Source organism: Mytilus galloprovincialis, chromosome 9 (genome assembly GCF_965363235.1).
Source record: "Mytilus galloprovincialis chromosome 9, xbMytGall1.hap1.1, whole genome shotgun sequence".
NCBI classification, from domain to species: domain Eukaryota; kingdom Metazoa; phylum Mollusca; class Bivalvia; order Mytilida; family Mytilidae; genus Mytilus; species Mytilus galloprovincialis.
The window spans coordinates 87,483,228-87,510,118 of record NC_134846.1 but is presented as its reverse complement, the minus strand read 5'-3'; the positions used below and the strand labels follow the sequence as shown (position 1 = coordinate 87,510,118).

General features: G+C 31.0%; 1 protein-coding gene across 1 annotated transcript; it reads left to right on the top strand.

Moving 5' to 3' along the window:
* Window positions 1-25,652, top strand: LOC143046269 (axin-1-like). Its single transcript, XM_076219349.1, has 11 exons — window positions 1-82; window positions 2,701-3,670; window positions 6,775-6,927; window positions 11,915-12,011; window positions 13,273-13,422; window positions 14,641-15,200; window positions 19,168-19,293; window positions 20,211-20,423; window positions 21,397-21,528; window positions 22,210-22,383; window positions 22,781-25,652. Exons 1-11 carry the CDS (start codon window positions 16-18, stop codon window positions 22,908-22,910), a joined length of 2,772 nt encoding a protein of 923 aa, XP_076075464.1. The 5' UTR covers window positions 1-15; the 3' UTR covers window positions 22,911-25,652.
* The last annotated feature ends 1,239 nt before the right edge of the window (window positions 25,653-26,891 follow it).

Sequence of the window (26,891 nt, the reverse complement as noted above, 5' to 3'; positions counted from 1 at the left end):
AACAAGTTCTTCATAATGTCTTTCTTTCAAACCCTGGTTAGTTCTGAACCACAGTGTCAACATTTTAACAGAAGGAAAAAATGTAACTATATATATACTTTTTTAAATAATAATCTTATTTCACCGTTACCTCTCTTCCTACCAACCTTTTCACGTACAAAGTTATAGATTTATAACACTAGTGTAATACATTGACCATCACATATCGCCTAAGGCACGCCGATGTAATTTATAGGGGCAAATGTAAATTATCTGAAGAAGATGAAAGACTAATATAATACCCCGCGTGTTATTTTGGTGTGTTGTATTTACAAAAAGATTATGTAATATTTCTCAGCAATATGCTATTCCATTGTAAACTTTCATCATTTTATCGAAGGTATCCCGAACAGCTTCAGCACAGCACGAATTTACTTCTAAGAGTCCATTCTCTCCTAACTTTTGTTGCTATCGGAAGCTTTTCCCATTTGTATATATTTGAGGGGGCTCATGTTTAGTTGGTCATATCTTTAGGATGCTATTGTAAATAAAATCTACTTATTTTATATATCAGGTGCAAATATAGTGTTGATCAAATAAAAAAAATGCCAACAAAACACAATAGATAATTATATTTTAATTGTAATGTTAATCGCATTAACATTGATTTACCCACATGTTAGACTAATCCACAACATTTTTGTGAATGTTGATTTTATCTCGTCTGTGATTGGTGCGGTTCTTCAAAAGAACTGTGACGTCACTTTGTATTAGGATAGTCGGCGGCAGGCATGGCTTTTGATGTTTGAAGATTCAAACTTTTGAAATTAATATTGTAGCATCTGATTTGACCGACATGCACACGAATTGAAACATTTTATTAAGGTATGTTTCGAAGTGTACACCATCTGCTAAATTTCATATCACCATGTCGTATAAACACAGCTTTTGAAAGGGGCCATTTTGTTTCGTGGGATGTTATGAGGAGATAACTCGGTTGTGTTTTTAGTGAAATTATTTCATTTGAGGATTAAACACACTTCCTTAACACACATTAATTGCTGCGTGCAATTTCATTTGGGATTTAACTGTGGTGTTTTTTAATATCTGGTGTTTCAGTGACCGTTTTCGACAGGTGCGCGAACGCTTCAGAATAGCAATGCAATTTAGCCATTGTTTCCCAATAATACTTTGTTCTGATGTCGTTAGTTGATGAAAGTAAGTCTTGATTTTGTTTCCATCATTTCTGTTTAGTCATTAGATATGTAATTGTGCACTTTAACAGTCGATACATGTTGTTTTAGATGCCAGATGTATAATTAAACACATAAATTATGTCCCCTTTTAAGTACCCCAAGACTTATCATAATGGCCGCCTCTTGTCTTTACTGTTAGGATTGTATCTTGCTTCTAATATCAAGACGGTTGAAAATAACTTCTTAGCCATTAATCAGCTGAAATGTATGTTTTAAGTTTATACATCACATTAAATCGTCCAGTTGTTAAATTGATTGAGGTATTTGACATTAGTACATTGTGTATAAACTATAAACCCTTGCATTAGTTGCATACCATTGAACTACATTTTGTTTTTCTCATGGTGGTGTTATACACTACTGTTAACTAAACTTAGACACCCCTGACACAATACAACATTATCTTACCTGTAACGGTATTACTTGTCCTATGTTGTTTATTTTTTTAATCATTTTTTCCGTAAAATATCATTCCCATTGATTTTCAAAAGGTTTCAAATATGAGTTTTACTTACATGTACCTGCAGGCTGATTCCTCTATTGTTGACAAACAGATAACGAGTAGAAAGCATATGATTATAAACATAACATTTTATCCAGTTTAACACTATTTTTGTTCAGAGTTCATAATACATTTTGTATATTGATGGAGTTCTGATTAGAAAAAGGGCAGAGTACTAGTGCATCTTTATCTACACCGTTGAAGCCACAGACTTGTAATATTTTATTTGGATTACATTAGTTTTTTCTAAACTTTGTTAAGACACAGAAATATTTGTATTCCAACAAGTAGTTGGAAAAGATTTTGGTGAAAACTGAACCTCAATACTGAACAGGTAATGAGTATTTGCTTGTATGACAAACAAGAGAGAAAAAATAACCCAGAGTTCTGCATAAATGATAAGGAGATATGGCACCATCTAAGAAAGAGCACTTCAAATGTTCTATAGTAATGTTTAAAAGACATGGCACCATTATAGAAAAAAGCATGTTAAATGTTCTGCAGTTAATGATCAAAAGATAAATCTTCAATAGATAATAGAAGTTGTTGCCAATTGTGTGGAAAAGAATTGTTGATTTGTGCTATTAGAAAAATACTTCACAGTTCACAGACACTGATAAACATCTAAACACTGAATCGTTTTATACATGTCAGTGCATTCTGCATTTCTTCTGACCCATGAAACACTTCATTGATTAAGATTCTAGGTTGTCCTTTATTGATTTAGGATGATAAAAGCTGGTTAGAGTATAATTTTGCATGAACGTAAAATGCACTTTTGGCAGTATCATCAATGTGTTATGCATAATATACATGTACACTAGAAATTGGTCTCAATAGGCAATAAACACCATCAAAATTATTCAATCTTAAATTGATTTTACTTTCTTTAAACTTCAGTGTGAATTCTGTTCTTGAGATGTTTAAAAGTAACAGTTTTTAAAAGTCATGTTTCATTTTCAGATGAGCTGACAGAAACCCAAAGCTGGGTTGTATCAAGCAACATGACATCTAGCAGGGTGTGCCAGTTTCTCTCAGAGAGTGGAGGTAGTAATTTTACAGAGACTGCTCCACGGCCACCCGTGCCAGGTGAAGAAAATGAGATTCAGTCAAACGGCGGATTATCAACAAAAAGTAGTGAATCTCATAAAAGTAACAAATCGTGTAAGAGTGGTGGATCAAATCGTGATATAACTACACATTCACCTGCTGCTACACCAAGACGGTCTATGAAAGACAAGTCTCTCATATCTAACCAAAGTTGTTGTGTAGACGACGAGGATATGACAGCCCCCCTTGGTTTTGAACCAGAAGGGAGTGTGTCCAATTCTCCTCCTTTTACTGAGAATAGTACACCGCCGTACATGAAATGGGCTGAGAACTTGAGTTATCTGTTAGAAGACAGAGATGGTGTCCATTTATTTAAACAGTTTTTAGAAAACGAGGATTTTAAATGTTATTCTGTGGATTTTTATTTTGCATGTGAAGGATTAAAGAGAAAACCTCCAGATGATGTAGCTAATATACAAAGCATAATCCGAGCTATTCATAAAAAGTATATAAAAACTGATAAGTTACCATGCATCTCAGAACTGACTAGGCATTATATTCATGAAAAACTTCAAAAAAGAACTTTTGCGGCTGGTCAGGGGATATTTGACAAGGCTCAGATGGAGGTAGAGGAACATATGCGTAAAAATACATATCCATTATTCCTTAAAAGTGATCTTTTTGTTCAATATATTCAAAAGGAAGGTGAAAGAAGTCCAAAAAGTACTAGTACTAGTGGTTCAAATAGTGTACGTCCAGTTTCAGGGCCTCTTCCTACTCTTTTGGAAGATCAGGAACTTAATAATGTGTCATGTTGTGATATGGATGGTCCACCCAGTGCTTCTAAAACCTGTGTGAAGAGAGTTGTGAATGAACCATTTAAGTAAGTACACTATGTTGTGCTTAGTCTTTAGCTTATTGAATTTAAGGTGAAGGTTACTCTACAGACCCTGGTGAAGAAGTCCACATATAAATGTCTGAATGGCCTTCAATTCTTTTGTTTAAAATAAAAAGTGGGAACTACTTAAAGTTCAAAATATAAAATACTAGTGTTTATGGTTTCCCTATCTACAATATTTTGTTTCCTCAAAATGACTATCCTTATAGGGTTTTATTGGCACAGTGATAGTGAAGTATGTATATTAACTAAATTGGAGACGGTCCCTAGGCCTGTATAGTATACTCGAGTTGAAATGAGCCAAATAAAAAAATATCTAATTACCATCCTACAAACTACAATTTTAAGGAGGAAAAACACATTTATTTTTATTTGGCCAAAGTAAATGTACTTACACTTACACCAAATATGTATAGCAATTTTTATCCAAATTCTTAAAAAAGTAATTTCTGAATAATTCTTGAATCACCAAATATGTGCACATGTATAAAGTAACAAAGTAATTTATATACAAATGTACATTTCCAAAAAAAGAAAAAAAAACATTGAATGTAATGGATATTCAGCCTCATTGAAACTTGAACACACCTATTGAATTTTAAACAACAAAGAAATCCTCAACTGCCTTTCTGAAAGATTTTAGTGCAAAATTTTCAACAAAAAGATAACCTGTTACCTCTGTAGTTGTGATATATATATAGAAGTAGGTCATAAATGTAAGAAGATTGTTGTGTGAATGCTTTCATCTTCAAATATTTGGTACATTTAGGGCAAACATAATTAGTTTAGGATAAGATTACATACATTTGTTAGTAAACTAACAATTTTGTCCCATTTGGATGAGCTTTGTTTAATTACACAAGATCTACAGTAATAAATTTGGAATGAAATACTAAGGTTTTATTAAATTTTAATGTTTTCAAGCATAATATTTTGTTGACCCAGTTATTAATGACCAATATGACCTACATGTATACAGGTGATAGTGACAGGTCTTGTGGGGAATTTGTTTTGTAAAATTGAGACTAACACCTTTAATAATTTCATGTGTCCGAAGCCTTTGATTTGTACTCTACAATATTATAGGATATGATAAATAAAATAAGTTTGTTTGTAGGTATTAAGTAGAATTTGTTTTGTAACTATCATAAGTTTGATTTGTACTCTACAACATAGGATATTATTAAGAAAATAAGTTAGATTTTTTAGCAGGTAGATTTAGGTTCCTTCACAACTAGACCACCCTATAACTTTTCAATGGTTCGAAGGATGTTACAGAATTTGCATATTCTAATGTGGTTAGCTGAAAAAACAGTCTAACTTTATCATATGTACAATGTATAAGTAAAAAATGCAGGGTTCGAATTTAAGCTTTTGTGTGTACTGGCCAGCCGGACCAGTGGACTGAAAAATCTACCGGTCCGGCTCCAAATCAACTGGTCCTGCAAAAATGTCATTCATTTGACAAACACTTAATTTTCTTTTTCTTTTACATATATATGATAGACAAAAAGTGCTTTCCTATCCTTTATTCCCATAGATTTTTTGGGCTGTTCTGATTGCTCATGTCAGAGATAGTACAGAATATAACTTAAAATTTGAAGATCCCGTTGCAAAAATACATTTCTTATCTAGGTCTGTCACTGCAAATTTTTCACATTTTATACAATTTATAACATTGCAATCGACTATATGTTTTAACCATTCACGATTTTTTTCCCCCAGGATTTTTGATATTCACATTTCCTTTTGTTAATTTCATAAAACTCTATTCCGATCTTCCTTTTGAATGTCTCGAATTTTCATTTTTTTGTCCGGGGGTTTAACTTCTTCCAAAAATTTTCGTATTTTGTGTTGTTGTCAAAGAAGCTTACCTGAGATATTAATTAACTTGATCAATTGTTATACTAATTAGTACCCCAAATACCTTATTATATTATTTCACAGGTAATTTTTTTTGTAATCAAACCGTGATTGATGCAATCAGTGATTTTTATCCACTAATTTCTACTGGTCCGCTGGACCACCAGCTAACAATATCTACTAGTCCTTCGCAAATTCTACTGGTCTCTGACTACCGGACAGCGCTAATTTCGACCCCTGAAAATGTATGAACTGGGTCATCAAATCTATGATAAAATAATTTCATCATGCCTTTTTTGGGGGTAAAATGATAAAGGTCTATCATTCTAGGTGGGAAATGACACTGAATACATTCATTAAAGTCATAGTTAAGCAAAAGCTAATGACATATTGTAAAAGTAATCAGATTGTGGACCTTTTTATTCTTATTCAGTAATTCACATTAATTTATACCAAGCCAGTGACTTTATGATGGGCAGGCTATTCTTAAAATTCCACATTACTTAGGAACAAAGGGCATTTAACACAGTTGTATAATGACCAAGGTGAGTCAGGTCACATTCTCCACATAAGATAGGAAAATCACTCATGTGCATCCATTCTCCTACCTACATAAACATGGAGGAGGAGGAATGCTACACATTTTCTGGACGTACATGTTAACATTTTGCATTGTTGTTAATCAATCTTAAACCGTAAAAGTTAGAAAGATTGTTTAATTATTCCAGCAATTACTTTTTTCTGTGTTTGATAAAATTCAGAAATACACTTCACTAGGGGTTTCCATAACCAGCTGCTAGCCAGACTCTTGCCTGTTTTAGTCTTCAGAATAAATGCTTTCACCTCATTGTATTATAGCTATATATAGGCTATAAAAAAGTATTGATAACTTGTGTCTATTTTGGACTACCCATTTCTTTAGGATTCATCAATATTAAGTTGGACATGTTTTGAACCATTGTATTGTAGTACAATTAAGAAAATAAGTAAAAAAGATGATATGTTTATATAGGGTATTTTTGCAGGAACTTTTTTTTTTATCTAAATATGATATATACACAATAAAAATATTTTTTTTTATCAATTTGCATGTGATTTCTTTTGTTATCTTGATAAATACAAGCTATTACATCTTGTAGTTACAATAAAACCTGCTGCATGTAGCCTGCATTATCTAATTATGCTTCTATGTTTTTATTTTGTTTATTTATGTTGCTATGTTACAGTTTTTCATATCCATCGGTTCCAAGGGTACCCTCAATACCACATACCTACCAATCCTATGCTCCTACCTCTCTCCAAGACAGCGAGATCCAGAGCATTTCCAGCGCCAGCGATGCATTAACTGACGACACTCGTTCCCAGACAGATAGTAGCATGTAAGTCATCGTCATCTTCATGTTTTGTGTCCATGTTGGATATTATTTGTCTGTAGTACATGTAGGTGTTCTTGTATATTTGTTATTATTGTGGTAAAATGATAGTAGTAATCTTCATGACCAACATACATGTAGTTACTCACAACAGAAATTCATTTGGAAATGGTAGACCTTCAAATTATTAACATTTTAGTTACAAACAGGTGAATATAATTATTTGTCTCACATTATCTTGCTGCAAAACTGAGAAGGTGAGGGTCAGTACAGAAAGATATTTCCTACATACTGTCATGATGACTTTAACAATAAAAGGAGCAAAGTGAAATGTCCTAGCCTCAATCAGATTTATTGTTGACTGAGAGATCAATAGAACAAAATGTCTTTACAACTTTGGCAAAAAGAAGGTGGTAGTGAAATTTGTAAATCCTTAACATGAGGGATAACTCTGGAATCAAGACATTTTACCATTTCACAAAAACCTATTATTTGTAAAAATGAATGCACATATCATCCTTATATTTTGTTACCTGAAAACTGTTTTTTTTTCCAAGAATTTTTATTTGTTAGCCTTTGATTTGCTTTATTTTCAACCTACTGTTGTGAATGTATTTCATCATTTTTTTCTCACTGGACTATGGGTATTTTTAACTATTTCTATTACTTGCAAAATGTAAGTGTCCTTGACCTGAAACCTCAAACAAAAATACCAGATTAACAAAGATAGTTATTAAATTTGTAAATTTGTAAAAAGTTTTTAAAGAATACTGTTTTTGCAGATATTCCTGTGTAGTTGTTTCTTCTATAAACCAGTAAACAGCTCGGAAATTAGACATTATCAATTTCAGCAAATGTAGGGTTGAAACATGTATTAGTTAACTAAGAATTGGCGAAAAAAGTTACCTAGAAACACCTCTAAAACAGTAGAAGCTAATTTTTGACCATAGATGAATACCTCTATGCTTTGACTGATTGATGTAATTCAGATAAAACATCTGTTAAAAACAAATGGCTGAAAGGATGATCCTTGTGTGGCATATGTTGGAAGTGTATCATTTAAATTCATAAATAATGATTTCTATCCCAATTAAAAGATTAAAATATCATGTCAAATCCATGCTTTACAAGTCTGTTTAAACAGATTAAGCAATACAGGTTAAAATGATCAAGTTGAACATAAAACCAGGTGACCAAGATAAATTCCTTTACATTGACTACATCATTGCCTTTAATGTGTTGTTGATGTTGACCTTGGACTATGTTCTCATTTCTGGCTTTTTACATGTAATATTTCTGCATGTCATTGTTAGTTGTATCTGCACAGTTTTTGAAGCATTTGATAGGTTGTAAACTGGTAATCAGTACAAACAATCCATGGGGGGTATCTGTAAAGCACATTTTACTTTTTGGAATTAGTGGAAATCCCATGTCTATTAACAACTTTTGTAACTTTTAGGGTATTTAAAAAAAAAATGAATGACCATGTTTGAAGACGATATATTGTGTATATACAGTTTGTAAGTGGGCTGTCTTGTTTTATTATGGTAATGGTATGTTGAAAATGCTTTTAATACAGCTACATCTATTTCATGTTTAACATTTTTGATCATCAGTATATTTTTCAGTTGCATCAATTCCAAATTTGCCATAACAACTTTTATGAATTTTGTACACATTTAAAAAGTGGTAAACTTAACAATTTTGAAATGAAAAACTTGATTAAGATCTCCATGTAACATAATATTTCATAGAGGACAAAGTTTGATGCATTGTTTTTTTTGTAAGTAGATTTCTATTTTTATTTTGAGGTAAACATATTTAACCCAGCCCTATTCTGTATTAAAGCCTGTTGGTTCTTTTTAAATTGTTTGACAATTTGTTATGTCAGGGCTTTTTTACTTTAATGCATTTTGAGTTTTGCTTATTGTTGAAGGCTGTAAGATGACCTATAGTTGTATGCATCCTAGTTCTTTGACTGTTGTGGATAGCTGTCTCATTGACAATCGTACCACATCTCCCTATTTTAATACTTAATGTTTTCTGTAAGCTTACAGGTACACCTGTTCTAGGTTGGACTCAGAATATTGAATATGTTATTAAAAGAAATGACCTAGATGTCATCCAAAGTCTTTAAGAAGTTAACATTATGCACCCTGTAATTTTCTTTATTTACATTCACTTTGACCCCAACTTGTCAACATTGTATACAATATTACAATGTACACCATACACCATATTTAATATCTTATTGTTCCCATTTTAAAGTCTAATCTGAATTGCGGTACATTTTCTAATATAAAAACTTTGTCGTGGCTTTGATTTCCTGTTTGTGTGATAGATTAAACATACTTGATTCACAGAAATCACTTGAAAATATCTTTTGATGAACACTTTTCGTGCCCGAAAATATCTTTTGATGAAAGCTTTTCGTGCCCGTTCTTGTCATTTTTGATGATATAATATTTTTCTTTGAAACTGTATGTGCTCTTTAATTCTCCCGTTTTATTTTACTACAAATTAAAGGGAAACTTAATATTCTGGTAACTTCACATTTAATAAAATTGTTTTAAATCTGTTGACAAAGAAGCAATCTTTATGTGTACTTCTTATAACATATCTTGTGTAGTTAGCTGTAAAGCTCAGCCATTAAACCATAGGTAATGGTCATTCCTCATTGAAGTCTAGTCTTTGATCTATCAGGTGGAAATTCACCATAATTTACAATCCTTATACAGTGAGCTACAGCCTTTGTGTTGATTGACTTCAAAACTAAGCTTAGTATAGAGGTGAAACCAAGCCTTATATAGGATTTAACTACACAAAAATACGCAGACAAAACAAAAATATAACGACTTTTGATCCTTATGGTCGACAGTGTGGAAAAATCAAATCAACTTTTGTTACTCTTGTATCTCTATTTGTTTGTACTGGTTTAATTTTTGTAAAATTTTAATTTGCAAAATCTTTCTGTGTGATCAAAGAGTGTTTTGTAGAAGTTTTATTAAAATTTAAATACTTACTTCTATTTTAAATCTTTAAAAGCAATATTGTGTGAAACTTAAATATATACCTGTTTTTAAATGGAGATCAAAAGAGTAAAAAGATGTCATAAATATTTTTTACATTTAATTTTCTAATGTACAACCCAAAATTCATTTTAGAGTATATGTTCACTTAATGGAACTTTTATCAGGATCATTTGAACTCTTTGATCTATAGGACATAAAGTGTCCAATCAGTGCTGTCCTTTGAAGATGGCTCTTTAAACAATCTGATAATTGATATTAGCACTAGAGGGTAAATTCAGTGTTATCTCATTATAGACAAGCAATCCTTTGATTCAACCACTGTAAAAAATCATCAAATGGCCAGATTAAACAAAGGGATTGTCAAGTTTCAGAGACTGCAGGATTAATATCTAAATGGACTTTTATATTTAATAACCATATGGGTCTGCTGTCCCTATGGATCTAGATTTCCAGGTTTGTTCTGGACAAGGATATTAATAGTGACTTTAACAGCTCTCTTCAAAGATATTGACTTGCCTTTAGTCTTATAGAGTGTATGATGATACATAATGTATTTGCCACTGGATATTCAACAAAAACAAAAATCAATCAATCATTTGAATATAGCTTAGCCGCTTTTACATGTAAATAGGTCAATCAATCATAAAATAGGTTATCATAATTACTTCATCCAGACTTGAAGAAGAATAAACAATTTCCAAATAACCCAGTTTAACATTTGTAAGATATTCAAGTGGTATCAAAATAAAATAGATAATTTAAAAACCCAAAGCAAATGCTACCTAAAATAAAAAGAAAAAAAATGCATCAAATATATAAAAAAATTATGAAGAATATTAAGGCATCATGAAAGACTGGGGTAATTCAGCAGGTCTTATAAGTAACCTCATTAGACAAACATCTCTTCTTTTCTATTCTTACACAGTTTTGGTATTTCTCCGTTTTCTGTTCTATAAATGAATGGTCTTATGTGTGATAAGTGGTTTATTTTAGTGATTATTGACACATTTTGTCTGAATGGTTTCCACATTGTCTAACATTATATAATCCGATATAGCTACACATATAAAGTGCCCTCTTCAACATTATACTACAAAATACACTTTCTTTTGATGGATTGAAAGAAAACATGTTAAAGTATATTTGTAAACATTATGCATTATACTTTACTGGATTATAGTAAAGTTATGAAAAGATTTTTAAGAATTGTTTTTACGAAGCATTCTTATAAAAACATCTGTAAGGTTTTTAGTTGATGAATTTTATAGACACTTCAATTAGTCTTTTTTTATGAAAAAAAGCCCTGATTTATATGTTGCATCACTACTGTTTTGATTTTTGACCTGTAAATATTTCTGCTTACTCTTTGTGTGTTGGGGGGGGGGGGGGGGAGAACTTGATTCTGATGAAAGTTTATTTGTTTTGTGTCTGGATGAAATGAATTGTGTGATTACTGTAGGAGACAAAGAACACTTGAAGACTCTTCATTAATACATTATCAAACTCTTTGACTTGTTTTTCTATTAATTAAAGTAGAAGTGGGCACATAAAAGTGACTCATTTAATCAATTGATAGCTGTAAAAAAGATTCTTTGATGTTAGAAGATCAAGATCCTTTTACCATAGTCTGATGGCTTGTGATGAAAAATTCTATAATTACCAAGAAACATTGCAAATAAAAGCGATTTTAAAACATGTAGGTAATGTGTTATCTGTGATTGCCTTTGATCTTTACATCAATGACAACTAATTATCTGACTTTGTATATAATAAGATTACATTGTAGTTTTCTTTTGTACTTTGTGGTCATTATGTAATCCTCTGCTGTTGGCAATAACCATTTAAATTTTGACAAATAGATGATAGTTTATCAAAGGAAATCCTAAGGTTAGAGAGAAAAATGTGTAGATCATCAAATGTAGAAACCTGAATGTTAATGATAAATTAAATGTCTTTTCCAGAGATGGGGATTTATATAAACACAAGAGAATGAGAAGAAAACTCAGACTGAAAGCAGAACAAAATAAAGAAAGTAACTTCAATCAGCCTTTTATTCCTGTAAGTCTTAGGCTGTCTATAAGGTATTACCTGCCTTAATAGGCAAAGATTCCATACTCATTTTTCAATCAGCTTTTTATTCCTGTAAGTCTTAGGCTGTCTAAGGTATTACCTGCCTTAATAGGCAAAGATTCCATACTCGTACTTCAATCAGCCTTTTATTCCTGTAAGTCTTAGGCTGTCTAAGGTATTACCTGCCTAAATAGGCAAAGATTCCATACTCGTACTTCAATCAGCCTTTTATTCCTGTAAGTCTTAGGCTGTCTAAGGTATTACCTGCCTAAATAGGCAAAGATTCCATACTCGTACTTCAATCAGCTTTTTATTCCTGTAAGTGTATTACCCTTAGGTATTACCTGCCTAAATAGGCAAAGATTCAATACTCATACTTCAATCAGCCTTTTATTTCTGTAAATGTATTACCCTCATGTATTACCTGCCTTAATAGGTAAAGATTCCATACTTAATCCTTTTCTCTATTTATGTCAAACAAAAGAGTTAAATCGAAAATTAATGCTTTCTAATAGACTTTAAAAATCTATGTTAACATTTCCTCAAAGAAGAAATGTACGATTTCTCTTTTGACACAATTACAAGAAGGGTACTGTTAGATGTAATAATTGAAAGGATGTTTCTCTTTTGACACAATTACAAGAAGGGTACTGTTAGATGTAATAATTGAAAGGATGTTTCTCTTTTGACACAATTACAAGAAGGGTACTGTTAGATGTAATAATTGAAAGGATGTTTCTCTTTTGACACAATTACAAGAAGGGTACTGTTAGATGTAATAATTGGAAGGATGTTTCCGATATCAGTCCACAATAAGCACCTATATAAATAGAGAGAAGTACACTTGTATACATTATTGTAGATGAAAGGAACAATTCAACAGGGGACATCCTTTCTTTTTCCTTTGTGTTTCAAGTTTGATAAGTGTAGCTTTGACAGTACTTCAAATAATTTCCCAACATCAAATTGATGCAGAGCACTGCTAAGAAGTTGATTATTTTTTTTTCAGTCTAAATGTTTTTCTGATGGTTCAGATAGGGTAACAGCATTGTCTGTAGTGCTCGCATTTACATTGAAAAGAAAAACTCAATTTTTAAGACCTTTGATTTTTTAGATAAATATGCATAGCCCAATTATCAAATTGCTTACTTCTGTACCTCTTCTTTGTTTAATAAGAAGCCTGAGGTCTTTCTAAAACACTGTCTTTCTAGTCTTTTAATATTCTGTAACCTCTCCTTTTATTTATCAGAGAACAAATCGCCCGCCTAAAGATCGAAACATAGCAGAAACTGATCCTAAAGCTTTCGCAGAAGTATTAATAGACAGATTAAAGAAGGTTGAACAAAAACAGGAAAATGATGAAAGGATAAGAGCTAACATGAGCAGAGTTTTAGATGAGGTACTTATTTAGATCAAGCTTTATATGTGTGTGTGTGTAAACACAAGTTAATGTCATTGTGATACCACACTGAAACTGTTACAGGGAATTAATGTATTTCTAAGCCAGGGTTCAGTTATTATATAAAAATAAAACTCATAAACTCTTGCTGGCTGTTTAACTCATTATAGTTTTAACAGCTTTTGTAGAATGCCTTATTTGGCCTTAGTAAAATTATTTAAACATCAAAGAGTGATGGGAATAGTGTGACTTGTTATTGGAGATTGCATGTAAAACATCAAAGGGCACCTGCTGTTACTGATTACATGTACATGTATTGCTATCTTTAGGGGTTGGATAACTGTGATGTATTCTACAGGGAATAAACGTACTTTTAATCTTCTATGTAATAGTGCATGTTAACTGCATTGTTATTTAATGTAATCATTTCTACTTAATGTTTTATTGGGTGAATTAATTCACATTAATTTGCATTGATAATATTTGATTGTTAAATTTGCATTTAAGTAATACAATATTGTTGAATTGACGTGCAAAATCTGCAATTTTTCACCATTTAATGATATTTAGCTGTTTACAAATTGTTTGAATTAGAAGGTTGACAAATGTTACTAATATCCAGCCGATCAATACTTCGTTTGATGTTGGCGTACTACTGTAATACTAAACGGCTGTGTCAGTACTCAACATTCAATCGGCAAATTATATTGAGAAATGATATCGCATATAAAATAGAAATAGTCATTTGTAGATGGGTTTGGTCAAATTCTCATTAATAGATGGAGAACAAGAGGCTATTTGAAAACGTGGAGCCCTTACGGCTATATTGTTTGCTCAAGAAATACAAAAAGGTGAAAAATCAATATTTAAATACGGATTAATTTCAACACATATTTTTGGGACATCAAAACCGAACATGTGTTCTACCTTCATAGATGTTTTTATTATGGATCAGACATTTATTTGACTTGCTCATCCTTTTAATCTTTTTTTTACCCCCCCAATATGTACGGTAAGTGCATTTGTACAAGTTCATGAAGGTCGAACACCGCTGCATTAATGTGCAGTTGAGATGTCGTGACTGATAGACAAAGAAATATGCTAGTGTATGCAATAAATATAAAGTTTACCTCTGTTTTTTTCTACATGAAAAGGTAAATTTGAACTTAGCACAAATTTTGATAGAATTGTACATGTATTTTTTTTGTTTTTTTTTAGAGTGATATAGACAATCCTGGTAACAGGTCAATGACATCATCCTTTTCACAAAACAATAACACTACCTCCGGTTCAGTGCTACCTTTAATGACTTCTACTGTGATAGACGAGGAGAATGCTGATTCTATATTAGAGGAACATTGTTCTCGGATATGGGAAAGTTCAGCACAACAAACGCCCAGTCTGTCGCCTGGGAGACATAGTCCTCCAAATACAAAACCAAAGTCCCCTGATAGAAATAAAAAAATGCAATCCTTGCCGTCAGCTTCACGGACACTTCATCATAAAAAACGGCCTGATTATCATTCATCTTTCGATAGTGGAATGGGAGACGAAAAAGCCATTGAAACTCATCGTCATATACATCATCATCACCATCATCATCATACAAAAGAGTCTCGGTGTAAAATAGAAAGTGACGCTCAAAAGGTTTATGTAGGAAACGATAAAGGACGAGGCAGTCGTAAACATTCTGACACTGAAAGTAAATTTGATAGTGGTGTTAGTATGATTGATTCCATACCTTCGATGCCAAACATGAAAGATCCTTCATCGGAAAAGTAAGTAGTCTTATAATGTTTAAGGGTTTGAAGGATCAAATTTTAATATGAATAGTTTGGACCATTGTTAGCACTAACTGAAATGTGGTAAAATAAGAAGATGGTGTAATAGAAAAAAAAAGGATATGGGGTATCCATCCATTCCATCATATTGAATCAGCACATACATAGCAAAAAAACACATACAAAAAAGCAAAGTATGCTGTTCCTTGTCTCAAAGTCTTATTGAGGCCTTCAACACTTAGCCTCAAAGGAGCCACTTTATCCATTTGATTTGTTCTTTCATGGTTAAACTGGGAGTTAGTTCACGAAAAACTTGACTTACATTGTACAGAAAATTAGGGCACTTTATAAATTGAGCTACATAATATGATTGAGAAATAGGGTCAGAATATGATACTATTATCAAAGTTATTTTCTCAACAGCTATTTATAAAGTGTAAGTGCATAAAGTGAGATCAAACAGCGTTAGAAGGACGAAATTATAAAACATGTTAAATATGTCATCCGGTGAAACACTTTTTGCCTGTGATTAATTTAGTGGTGTTTGACCTGAGACTTGAGAAAAAATTACTTGTTTTTATTGTCATCCTTTGTCTTCATGAAGAAGGGGTTTATATTCATGCAGTTTTTGACTAATATTGGTTAAAAAAATCTTTTCTTGTAAAATAGAGAAAAGGTGTAATTTTTCCTTTAGTTGACAACCTTCACATTTTAATATTACCTTTGTCTGTGCAGTAAGAAAAGTATGTTAAAATTTTGAACGCAGGGCACATTGCTTTAAACTATATTTATATAAAACTTTTGTATTAGATTTAAACTATTTGTGCAAGAGGTTTAGGTGAATTTTTAACCTTAGTTTGTATGACTGTAATATTATTCACTGATGTGGAAAAATTGAATAAATTGACAGAGTTCTTTTATCTCTGAACTGTAAATGTTAGATATTGAATTTCAAAAATTGCCATGTATCAAAAACTGAAAAAAAGCCTTGCAAGTTTTGATGTTTATTTTGGCTATTCTCTACATCTGTTGCTTGATTTTAACAGCTCTTTGTGAAGCTCTCTTTTATTTCCATCAAAGTTGACAGAGCTCTTTGATCTTGGGAAAAAATCTAAGTGAAGTTTTTTCGTTAATCAATAGGTGCATCATGCATATTTATAGAAGTTTTAGGATGAAAGGGAAGTCTAACCTTGTATTAAACTAAACCTGGTACTTTAATATTCCTATTGAGTTCGTTAAAATGGATGTGTTTATTCCAAAAGGATTTTTAATTTTTAATGCCGCTACTCTATAGGGTGTTTTGTTTTTAGCCATTATACTCTTCTGAATTAACATTATGATCAGTGATCTGAAAGGTGTTTTGTCGCGTGATCAAATAGAGAAATCAATCACCAATGTTACATTTCTATGTATAATTGAACCGGCGGAGTGATCAAATTATATAATGTGCAAATTTACAAATGACGAAAATCGGCTTTGATCTTAAACTTGAATAAATTTGATAAGTTAGGGATATTGATTACAAGAAAGTGTGTACTATTATTCATTGGAAAAAAAGACATGTTTTTTAGCTTTTGAAAGCCATGTAATTACTTTACAAGACTGTGAAGAAGGTACATTTAACATCGATGGCTGATTAAAATCAAAGAAATCTTCTAAATAATGTTTACAAAATGAAATCGTTTTAAAACTTGTAACATTATAATTAATTCACCTATGAAAAAGTCAAAGGTAGAAAAAGGTGTAAAACTGTGAAGGATTTGTTTACATAGTTAAAGGTTATTTTTTTATGGTTGTCTGTTCTTTTAAAAACATTTTTCTTTGTAAAAAAATTCCACTGCTACAGAGATTTGCATCATGATAATTAAGTCTGCTCACAGAACATGTGAGCTCCCAATGTGGTTTATTTTATAACAAAAAGAATAAAAAAATTGCAGTAAGAAAATAAGATGCCTTTAAGGTTTTAAATGTCCCTTTGAAGTTGAGAGATAAAACAAGGAAAACATTGATCCATAATACAGGGCCATTAGTCATATCACAAAGATCTCATAGAAAATAAGTTTTACAAAAGTCAAGGGACAGATGTTATGGAAGAAAATCTCTGATTAGTTCTTATTTGCTTTCATAGTGGCCCAGAATGAAATTTAAACTAACATCAAAGAGGGAAGAAGCAGCTTTACATGAAATCCCATGGTAGGGCTTCAAACAAGTCTAATGAAAGCTGTAACACCTTGGTCATGATATATACTGACATGGCCACAGCTGACAACTTTTTATTGGCTCAACCAAATCAAAATAACAATATTTCTAATTAGAGGTGCACACATGTCTTGACTCTTTGATCTTCTAAGCATCCCAAAAAATCAATACTACAATGAATAGGAGTTTAAACTGACTGTTAAAAGTTAATGAATAAAATGCTTTTGATGTGTAATTATAATCTTTTGACCAACAGAGAGGAATGAAAAAAATAACATTAAATATTAAACCTGTAATCCAGTGTGTCATCAAAGAGAATATTTTATATATTTGTTAACAATATGAATATCCCTCAGAGACCATTATTTATTAATTAAAGAGAATTGCTGATCAGACAAGCTTCCAATTTGTATTATATGGTAATAAAGGAGGAAGGTTGATATCAAAGGGGTTAGTTAGCATTGATTCAACATTGTAAACATCAGAAAAAAATCTGTCTGTTTTGAAAGTTTTAATGTATATATAAAAAAGAAGTGGAAAGTTTCATTTCAAAAAGCGAAATATATTTTTATTATGTAATTATATCAAAATAAGATAAAATGTTTAAAAATTAAAACTAAAAAAAAATCCCTAGTTTTGCTTTTTTTTAAATTGGAATTGTTGCAAAAAATATAAAACTTTGCCTCTCAAAGAAAAGCTAATAAACGATAAATTCGTAAAGAGATCTCTGGTATTGCCTTTAGTTGTACTGAAGAAGTATGTAAGAGACAATGCCTTCTAAATTTCTCCCTTGTAGACATTTTTCCATTAACTGATCTAGTATGATAGCTGATATTTATATATCACTAGGTGCATCTGTACATCCTTGTTCAAGTTTGATATGATATATGTTTAACCAGAGCAAATACTCCACCCTTCTATCTGCCAGATATAATTAAAATTAAAACAGAGAGACACAGTTGGCCATTGTATTCTGTATGTTTGTTATATAATAAATTCAATGTAATTACATCTCAAAAAGTTATTTCAAAGCCTGATCTGTTCTTTAAAGAAAAAACAAACATTTTATACCACATGTAAATTGTTTTTGCATGTATGGTTGTACTCTTCAGATCTCAAAGGAGTTATTTCCCTTTAATCGTGGCATTAAATTAGAAGGTGTGTTGAGTCATGCAATTGTTTGAAGTTTTTTTTTATAAGTATGTTAAAAGATTAAAGTGAATAATTTGTGATTATTTCAAGCTGTTATTATGTACCGAAGGCAATGTAATATTAATGCACTAAGTGTACTTGGTCCTTTACCAGAGAAATTATTTTTGGAGGTACACACATTTTCCCCCTCCAATTTGGAATATTGATTTGACCTAATTATTGTTGTACCAGCTGCTAAGTTTAAATTACTATTTTTGTGCTATTATACAAAATGCAACTAATCCATTGTATAAAATCCATTTAAATAATAAACCTCCTGAAAATATAACTATTACTTAAATTGTTATCAGCTTAAGATATGTCTTAACATATGATTGACTGAGAATAGTTTATGCATAATAGTCTAAGATTTTTGTATCATTTCAGTGAATTGAGAAATTTTCATTTTTAACACATTCATATAATTATGGACATGTATTGCTAGTGTTAATGTCCAGTTATGAGTAATACAATCTATCTTTTATCCAGGGTCCTTAATGTCCAGTTAAGAGTTATACAATCTCTTTTATCAAGGGTCCTTAATTAAGAGTAATACAATCTATCTTTTATCCAGGGTCCTTAATTGGATGATGGACAGTGATCGTATGGGTGGTACCAACACTGCAGATTCTGATAAAGCCTCATCACAGAAACGTGTTCGCTCTACTGCTTCTTCCACGCCTGCTCCCAGGAAACAAATGTAAGTATGCATGTAACAATAGATAGGGATGTTGTCCAATAACAAGTTCAATCTCCATATCACTTCAAACTCAAATCAGATTGCCAGTACATTATTTGAATTAAAACCTTTTAAAAAAATGTATTACAAAAAAATCTATCTAATTTACAAACCTTTGAATGCATATAAGGTAACCTTGTACAAACCATTAAATAAATAACCTTAATTAATTGTATAAAAGTTTGTGCACTTTATAAAGCACAAAAATCATTGCCAATCTAAAATTGTGTTTTATTGCAGATTCTTGATAATGTATTTTTTATTCAAACGGTATTGGCTTTAAGTGTGATTAGGTGAAAGTAAAAATAATTTGAAATAGATATTGAAAAAGGAATAAAAGTAAGATATTGGCTCATATTATGTAGGATCAGCTTTTAACATTGTTAGAAAAACTTTGAAATTCCGTTGATTTGTACATTGATTCAGTATTGTTGATAAGTTAGATTTTATTTATGGATTTTGATGATATGAATGGACCATCAAGATGTGTTCTGATATGAATGGACCATCAAGATGTGTTCTGATTTGAATGGACAATCAAGATGTGTTTTGCTTAACTTTGAATATTAAATAAGTAAAAACCATGAAATAAAAAATATCAAAAATACAATTCTCCTTAAATATATACTTAAATATTCAGAATTTGTAATTGATGATTGTTTGGTAGAATAAATACTCTGTCAGCAGGTAATGGCTTGACAGATAAATAGAAAATCCTTTCGAAAAAAAAAATATGAAGATTTTTAAATTAATTAATTACTTTTTTTTACAGTAAGTGAAAAATTATTTGACAGAGTGTGTATTAAAAGTTAATGTTCCAATGAGATTTCATACAGATAATTAAACAGTTATTAATTACCTATGACTTTCCTTTACAGATCAAAGAAATCAGGTCATGGAGCAAGTCGTTCTACTTCAGTGGATCGTAGCGCTATGATGAGTGCACCACCTCCACCAGGAGCTATGCCGTCACAGCCGTTTATGCAGGATCCATCCATGCCAATCCTCCAACCAACAAGTACAACTGTACAGCTGGAGGAAGCCAAGCGTCGGCTAGAAGAATCTCGCGCCGTTCCCCCAGTCAAATCTAAGTATGTTGTCTCATTTAGATGATGCATTTTCATGAGATTTTGAAATTAACAGATTAATAACAGAATTTAATTTTTTTAGCCTGATGATTTTTAGGGATATTTGATTTCATAGTTTGGCAAATGTCTGCATACATACAACCTTTGAAAATAATTGAAATTGTTAAACATTCAAATTTGTGATTCATCTGTATCGACGGAACAAACATACAAACTTTGATAATAATTGAAATCATAAAAATGATTAATCTGCAGTTAGAGTAAAATAAATGTGAAATTCCTGTATGTTGTGTTATTTTACCTGTGCTGCAAATATTTGAGACAGTAGTCATTGTGAATTGTATAATTGTAGGTCTTTCAGTTTTATTCCCAGTAATCATTGTAAATTGTATAATTGTAGGTCTTTTGGTGGTATTCCCAGTAATCATTGTAAATTGTATAATTGTAGGTCTTTCAGTGGTATTCCCAGTAATCATTGTAAATTGTATAATTGTAGGTCTTTCAGTGGTATTCCCAGTAATCATTGTAAATTGTATAATTGTAGGTCTTTTGGTGGTATTCCCAGTAATCATTGTAAATTGTATAATTGTAGGTCTTTCGGTGGTATTCCCAGTAATCATTGTAAATTGTATAATTGTAGGTCTTTCAGTGGTATTCCCAGTAATCATTGTAAATTGTATAATTGTAGGTCTTTTGGTGGTATTCCCAGTAATCATTGTAAATTGTATAATTGTAGGTCTTTCGGTGGTATTCCCAGTAATCATTGTAAATTGTATAATTGTAGGTCTTTCAGTGGTATTCCCAGTAATCATTGTAAATTGTATAATTGTAGGTCTTTTGGTGGTATTCCCAGTAATCATTGTAAATTGTATATTTGTAGGTCTTTTGGTGGTATTCCCAGTAATCATTGTAAATTGTATAATTGTAGGTCTTTCAGTGGTATTCCCAGTAATCATTGTAAATTGTATAATTGTAGGTCTTTTGGTGGTATTCCAGCTGCTAAGGAAAAGAAACCAAATACAATATCCCAGGGTAACATGAAACCTCTACCTACAACCAGAACTGTTCCATGTGATTTAGACATGTCATTTGATACTACTGCTGTAGAGTAAGTATTGTCTCAGGAATGTTCTTACATATAAACAGGGAAAAAGTTGTTATTACCGAAACTTGACATAATAGCTCTATTTTCCTGTGTATTTTACTTGTTAAATGGTTATTAAAGATTGTTTGACATCTGTAAAATGATAAAAGAGACCATAAGAAATATCTCCAAGAAATTTAAGATGATCAAAATTCAATCAAATTTTTAGATCAAACTTAAAATACATTACAGACTTTCCTTCAAATTGTAAACATTAAGTAAACCACTCATGGGAGACAACTCAAATTGTAAGGACTAAAAGCTTGCTATTATCTCCCTTGGTAACTTCATCCATGTTAACATACAGAAGCAGTCTTGTCAGTTGAATTTGATTCACATGTTAGTTATTATTTTAATATTAAAAAAGAAGATGTGGTATGATTGCCAATGAGACAACTGTCCACAAGAGACCAAAATGACACAGAAATTAACAACTATAGGTCACCGTACAGCCTTCAACAATGAGCAAAGCCCATACCACATAGTCAGCTATAAAAGGCCCCGAAATGACAATGTAAAATAATTCAAACGAGAAAACTAACAGCCTTATTTATGTACAAAAAATTAACTAAAAACAAATATGTAACACATAAACAAACGACAAGCACTAATTAATATATTTATAATGTTATGTTTTTATTTCAGTAAAAAGAAGAAGTCTCCTAACAGCAGTGCTAATACCTCAGGTTCTACTGGTGAAGAAATCGTGATAGGATATTATTTCTGCCAGGAACCTATACCATACAAAATAACAGTACCTGGTCATAATGTAACTCTAGCTCAGTTCAAACATCTGATTGGAAGAACAGGAAACTATAGGTAAGGATCATAATGTTACTTAGTTCAAATGTTAGATGAATGGCGAACTATAGGTACATTAGATCATGCAACTCTAGCTCAGTTCAAACATCTTATTGGACGACTAGGAGACAATAATACATTAGAATATCAATTTAAAAAAGATCTTGGTGTAATACATACATCCGAAGATTGTTTGTAAGAGAGGGGAAATATAACAAAAGAAAATTGAAACTTGCAAGTCAAAAATACACTTGACAAAGCTAGAAAGGAGGGGATATTTAAATACTTGATTTATTAAATTTACATATACTATGTGGAAGTTGTCTATTTTCACAAAAAAGCTTTGATTTAAGTAGTCATGTTTTATTTTTTATTTTAAGTAACACGCTAAAGTTTTGAATTTTTTTATTTACAGATATTTCTTCAAGAAGAAAAGCAATGAATTTGGTGAGGAGGGAGCAGTGTATGAAGAAATTAAAAATGACTCTGAAATTTTACCCTTATGGGATGGTCGAATTATTGCTAAAGTGACTAAGAATGATTAAATATAATACGTAATTTATTGTATAATGTGTACATAGTGGTGTATATTTGTATAAAGACTGTAAAGAGCTGTGACTCAGGGTTTAACCACCAGGTGGGGCCATTATCAACCATGCCAGTGGATTATTTATGGATTCAGTTTACGGGTTACATATCAGGGCGCTAGCAAATTGTACCAAGAGGGCAGAATGTTTGTACCATAACACAATTGATATTGCAAATGCTGCCATTTATAAATTTTTGTTGTTTTAAATTGACTTTCAGTTACAAAGTGATTTTAATAATATCTAAAATACGGCTATTTAGTAGAAATATTTTTTTTTAACCACAAGTTCTCTAAATTTCAAATCTGACCAGCGGAGCTTTATAATACCAATAGATGAGCTCCCCTCTTCAATGACATTCTGCCATTCTGAGGTACATTTTGTGACGGCCCTCAGTAAAATATCATGTATATTAAAAGCACAGAACTTTAACCATCCTCATGGAATTACTGTCATTATGTTGTTTTAAATTATGCGTACACTTTTACTGTGTTTTAAGTTATGAATTTTTTGTTTTATGTAAATCATGGTTGTTTGTATGTCTGTAAGCAAGGTTACTTAAAAAAAATACGGTTATTCTATGAAACACAGGAAAATCTGAACTGAACAAAATTATATTAATTTTTACTGATTATATAGTTACATTTTGGAATCTCAGTGAATTAGTTTATTTAAATCAAATTTGAGAGAAGTAAAGGAAAAAACCCAACTCAGTTTGAAAAAAGGATTCCTTAAGTAATAATTTTTTTTCGAAAATCTGCCATAAAAGTAATTGTGCTTACATACATACATGATAATCCATTCTGGTTGTGTTTATGGCATTGATTGTTGAGTTGTTTGAACTTGTAAAACCTAGTCCAACTATCATGTTATTCATTTTATACAACACATGTGTAAGGGAATAGATTTAACCTATTTTCATCTGAAATAACAAGTTTTATCTCTGTACAAAGAACCGTTTTAATTTTGAATTCAAAGGAACCGATTGTTTTTATGTTAACCCTGGTCTACACATTTTACTGGTGCTATTTTTTATTTGTGTAAAGTGTTTTCTTTCTAATTAATCTTTTAAGAAGTTACGTTGTCATACAATGAACGATTTGAATTTTAAGTTAACAATTTATATAGATTCATTTGTCTCTGGAAATTATGATAAAAATAAAATACAATACATAGAGAAACTTAACTCTGTAATGGAACATTTTAACCTTCGTTTCAATGTAGTTTTCGTCTTTTGGAAGGTTAAATTGTTTCAAAGATTGAGGGTAGTTTAAATTAGACCTATTTAGCAACACTCTTAGTTTCGTGAGGATTTTAGAAGTCCTCAAATATAAGGGTTGTTTAACTGGATTATTGTGTTACCATAACCAAGTAAAGACAGCGTAAGAATAAGTTTCCATTAAAAAAATCAGTAATTTTAACATTATATTTCTCATGAAAGATGACTATATTATTTTCAGTGGTAAAACATCTTCCTTAGAGAATTAAACTAAGGTCGTATCAGGTTGATACTAGCACATGTTATTCCTATTCCAAAAGTTTTAATCAAACATGTTGATTTTAAAGTTATAAATGTAATGAAATATTTACTTTTACTTCATTTTTTATAAGTTTTTCTTCAATATTTAGGAAGGAAAATCTTCTAACATGATATAAATTAATACTGGAAAGTTTTGTAATATCAAAGTATGTCTGAAGTATTCATAATTTGCTTCTGCAAGAAAGGATTGATGCTATTTTAAACTTATTTTTGGCACTAAAAATGCGTTCTTTTAAACATATGATTAAGTAATTGTTGGATTATTAGCCCTTCATTGAAGACTAAATAAATACTCAGTATATAGATTGATTAGGAAATGTAGAATTTGAGAACTGTTCTTGTGTTTTCTTGCTCGTTAACTTTAAAAATTATTTAAACTGTCATTTTTTTTTAAACAAATTTTACGATGTATGTAAAGGAAAAAATTTCTTAAAAGTACTCAACTCTGGTGAAATAAATCAATCACAACTTCAAAAAAAATTGCTAAAACTCTTAAAATTTAGACATGTACTTTTCTTGCAGCTTTTGTATTGAATTTGTTGAATCTTAAACAACTTCATGAAATATTTTATTTGTCCAATTTTGAGTCTGTGATGCCATTATATTAAAGTTGTATCATGGAATGATTATAATTGTATTAGGATTAAATCTATCATTGAATTCGCCATGACAATTCAGGGTATAATTTCATCAGGGATCATCTCAAAATGTAATTTCATTTTCCAAATAATCTCTACCCTTCTGTTTTTGAACTTTTTCTCTAAAATGTTTTATTTATAAAAAATGATATAAATGCATTATTGACATTACTAGCCTCATTAACAAATCATTTAAACTTTTGAGATGACCCAGACAAAACTGCTGTATCTTTTTCATGTTACATATGGTCAATAAAACCAGTGTTCAACATAATAAACTACAATTTAAAAATATGCATTTTTATTGTGTAATTATTCAGTTATTATGATGCCCAGAGATGAATATAGAAGATACCACAATTGGTATCTATTATTAGTAACCTTTTTATTTTGACATGTATAATACCAAATTTGTTCATACAAAACTGAAGGAATAGTGCTTTTAAAGTTGTTGAAATGTTTTGTTTTGTAAATTAAGACCGTTTTATATGCATTATTTTAAGAAAGTATTTCTTTTGAATATATACGTCTTTGGTTTTCTTTCCCTGCCAGTCAATACAAGTTTTGATAGAAGATTTAATCTGTGGTTATCTCCCCTTTTATCTGTCAAAATAGATCTTGTAAACAATTGTGGTAAAAAACTGTCATGAATATGTTTATTTGACCAGTGGGTTCGAAATAATTGAAACAGTTAAATACTGGTTGAAATACAATTTCACTGTGGTATATGCAATTGATGATTTCTTTTGAATTGAGGAAAATCGATTATTGTCTCAAATTTTAAGATCTGTAGTTATGTCCCCTGGATTACTATTTATCATTAGATTATCAATACCAACAGTTAATTTGTCAGGAATAAGCACCTATATTTTTAAAGGAATAACATTAATGTCATGGATGAAAGGGTATATGTTTACAACATTTAAAGTAATATATATAAAGATGTGGTATGATTGCAAATGAAACAGCTATCCGCCAGAAACCAAATGATGTTGATGTAAAAACAGTTCACTGTATGCAGTCATTCCCAAGGTTGCTTGACATAGTTCAAAGTCCAGTAAAAAATTATTTGGTATAGTTTTAGTAATATGCATCACTAAAATGAATGACCAATACAGTTTTCAGTTTTTCCCAATCATATGTGTAAACATTGTGTAAAAACAAGTCCGGTTCAGTTAAGAAGAATGGTTTGCAGGACCAAATGTCCAGCTGATTTCACAAAGACTTGTTTTCAACTATGGATAGACCTATACTGTATTGTAAGCTATTAAATGCCCCAACACAGCAAAATGTAAAACAATTCAAATGAAAAAAATTAACAACCAGATTTATGCACATAACAACAAAAGAAAAAACAAACCGAGAACTACAGACTTTGAACTATTTGCACAATTTATACACATGTATAGAATCTTGGCAGTAAATTTCAAGAAAATTAACACATATCTATTGTATAAGTGAGGCTGGTGATAGCTATAATATGGTACGATTGGTTGACTAAAGACCAACACAGCTATAATAGCAGTAGTGTTACAAACTTTGAAGATTTGTAATATGAGATGAGACCAAATGACATAAATTAACAACTATAGGTCACCATATAGCCTCCAACAATGAGAAAAGCCCATAACGCAGTCAGTTTTAAAAGGCACCAAAATGACAGACTAAGAACCGTTCAAATGAGAAAAGTAATGGCTTAATTAATGTACAAAAAAATGAATTTAAAACAGCAACAAATGACAACTAGTAAATTACAGCTCC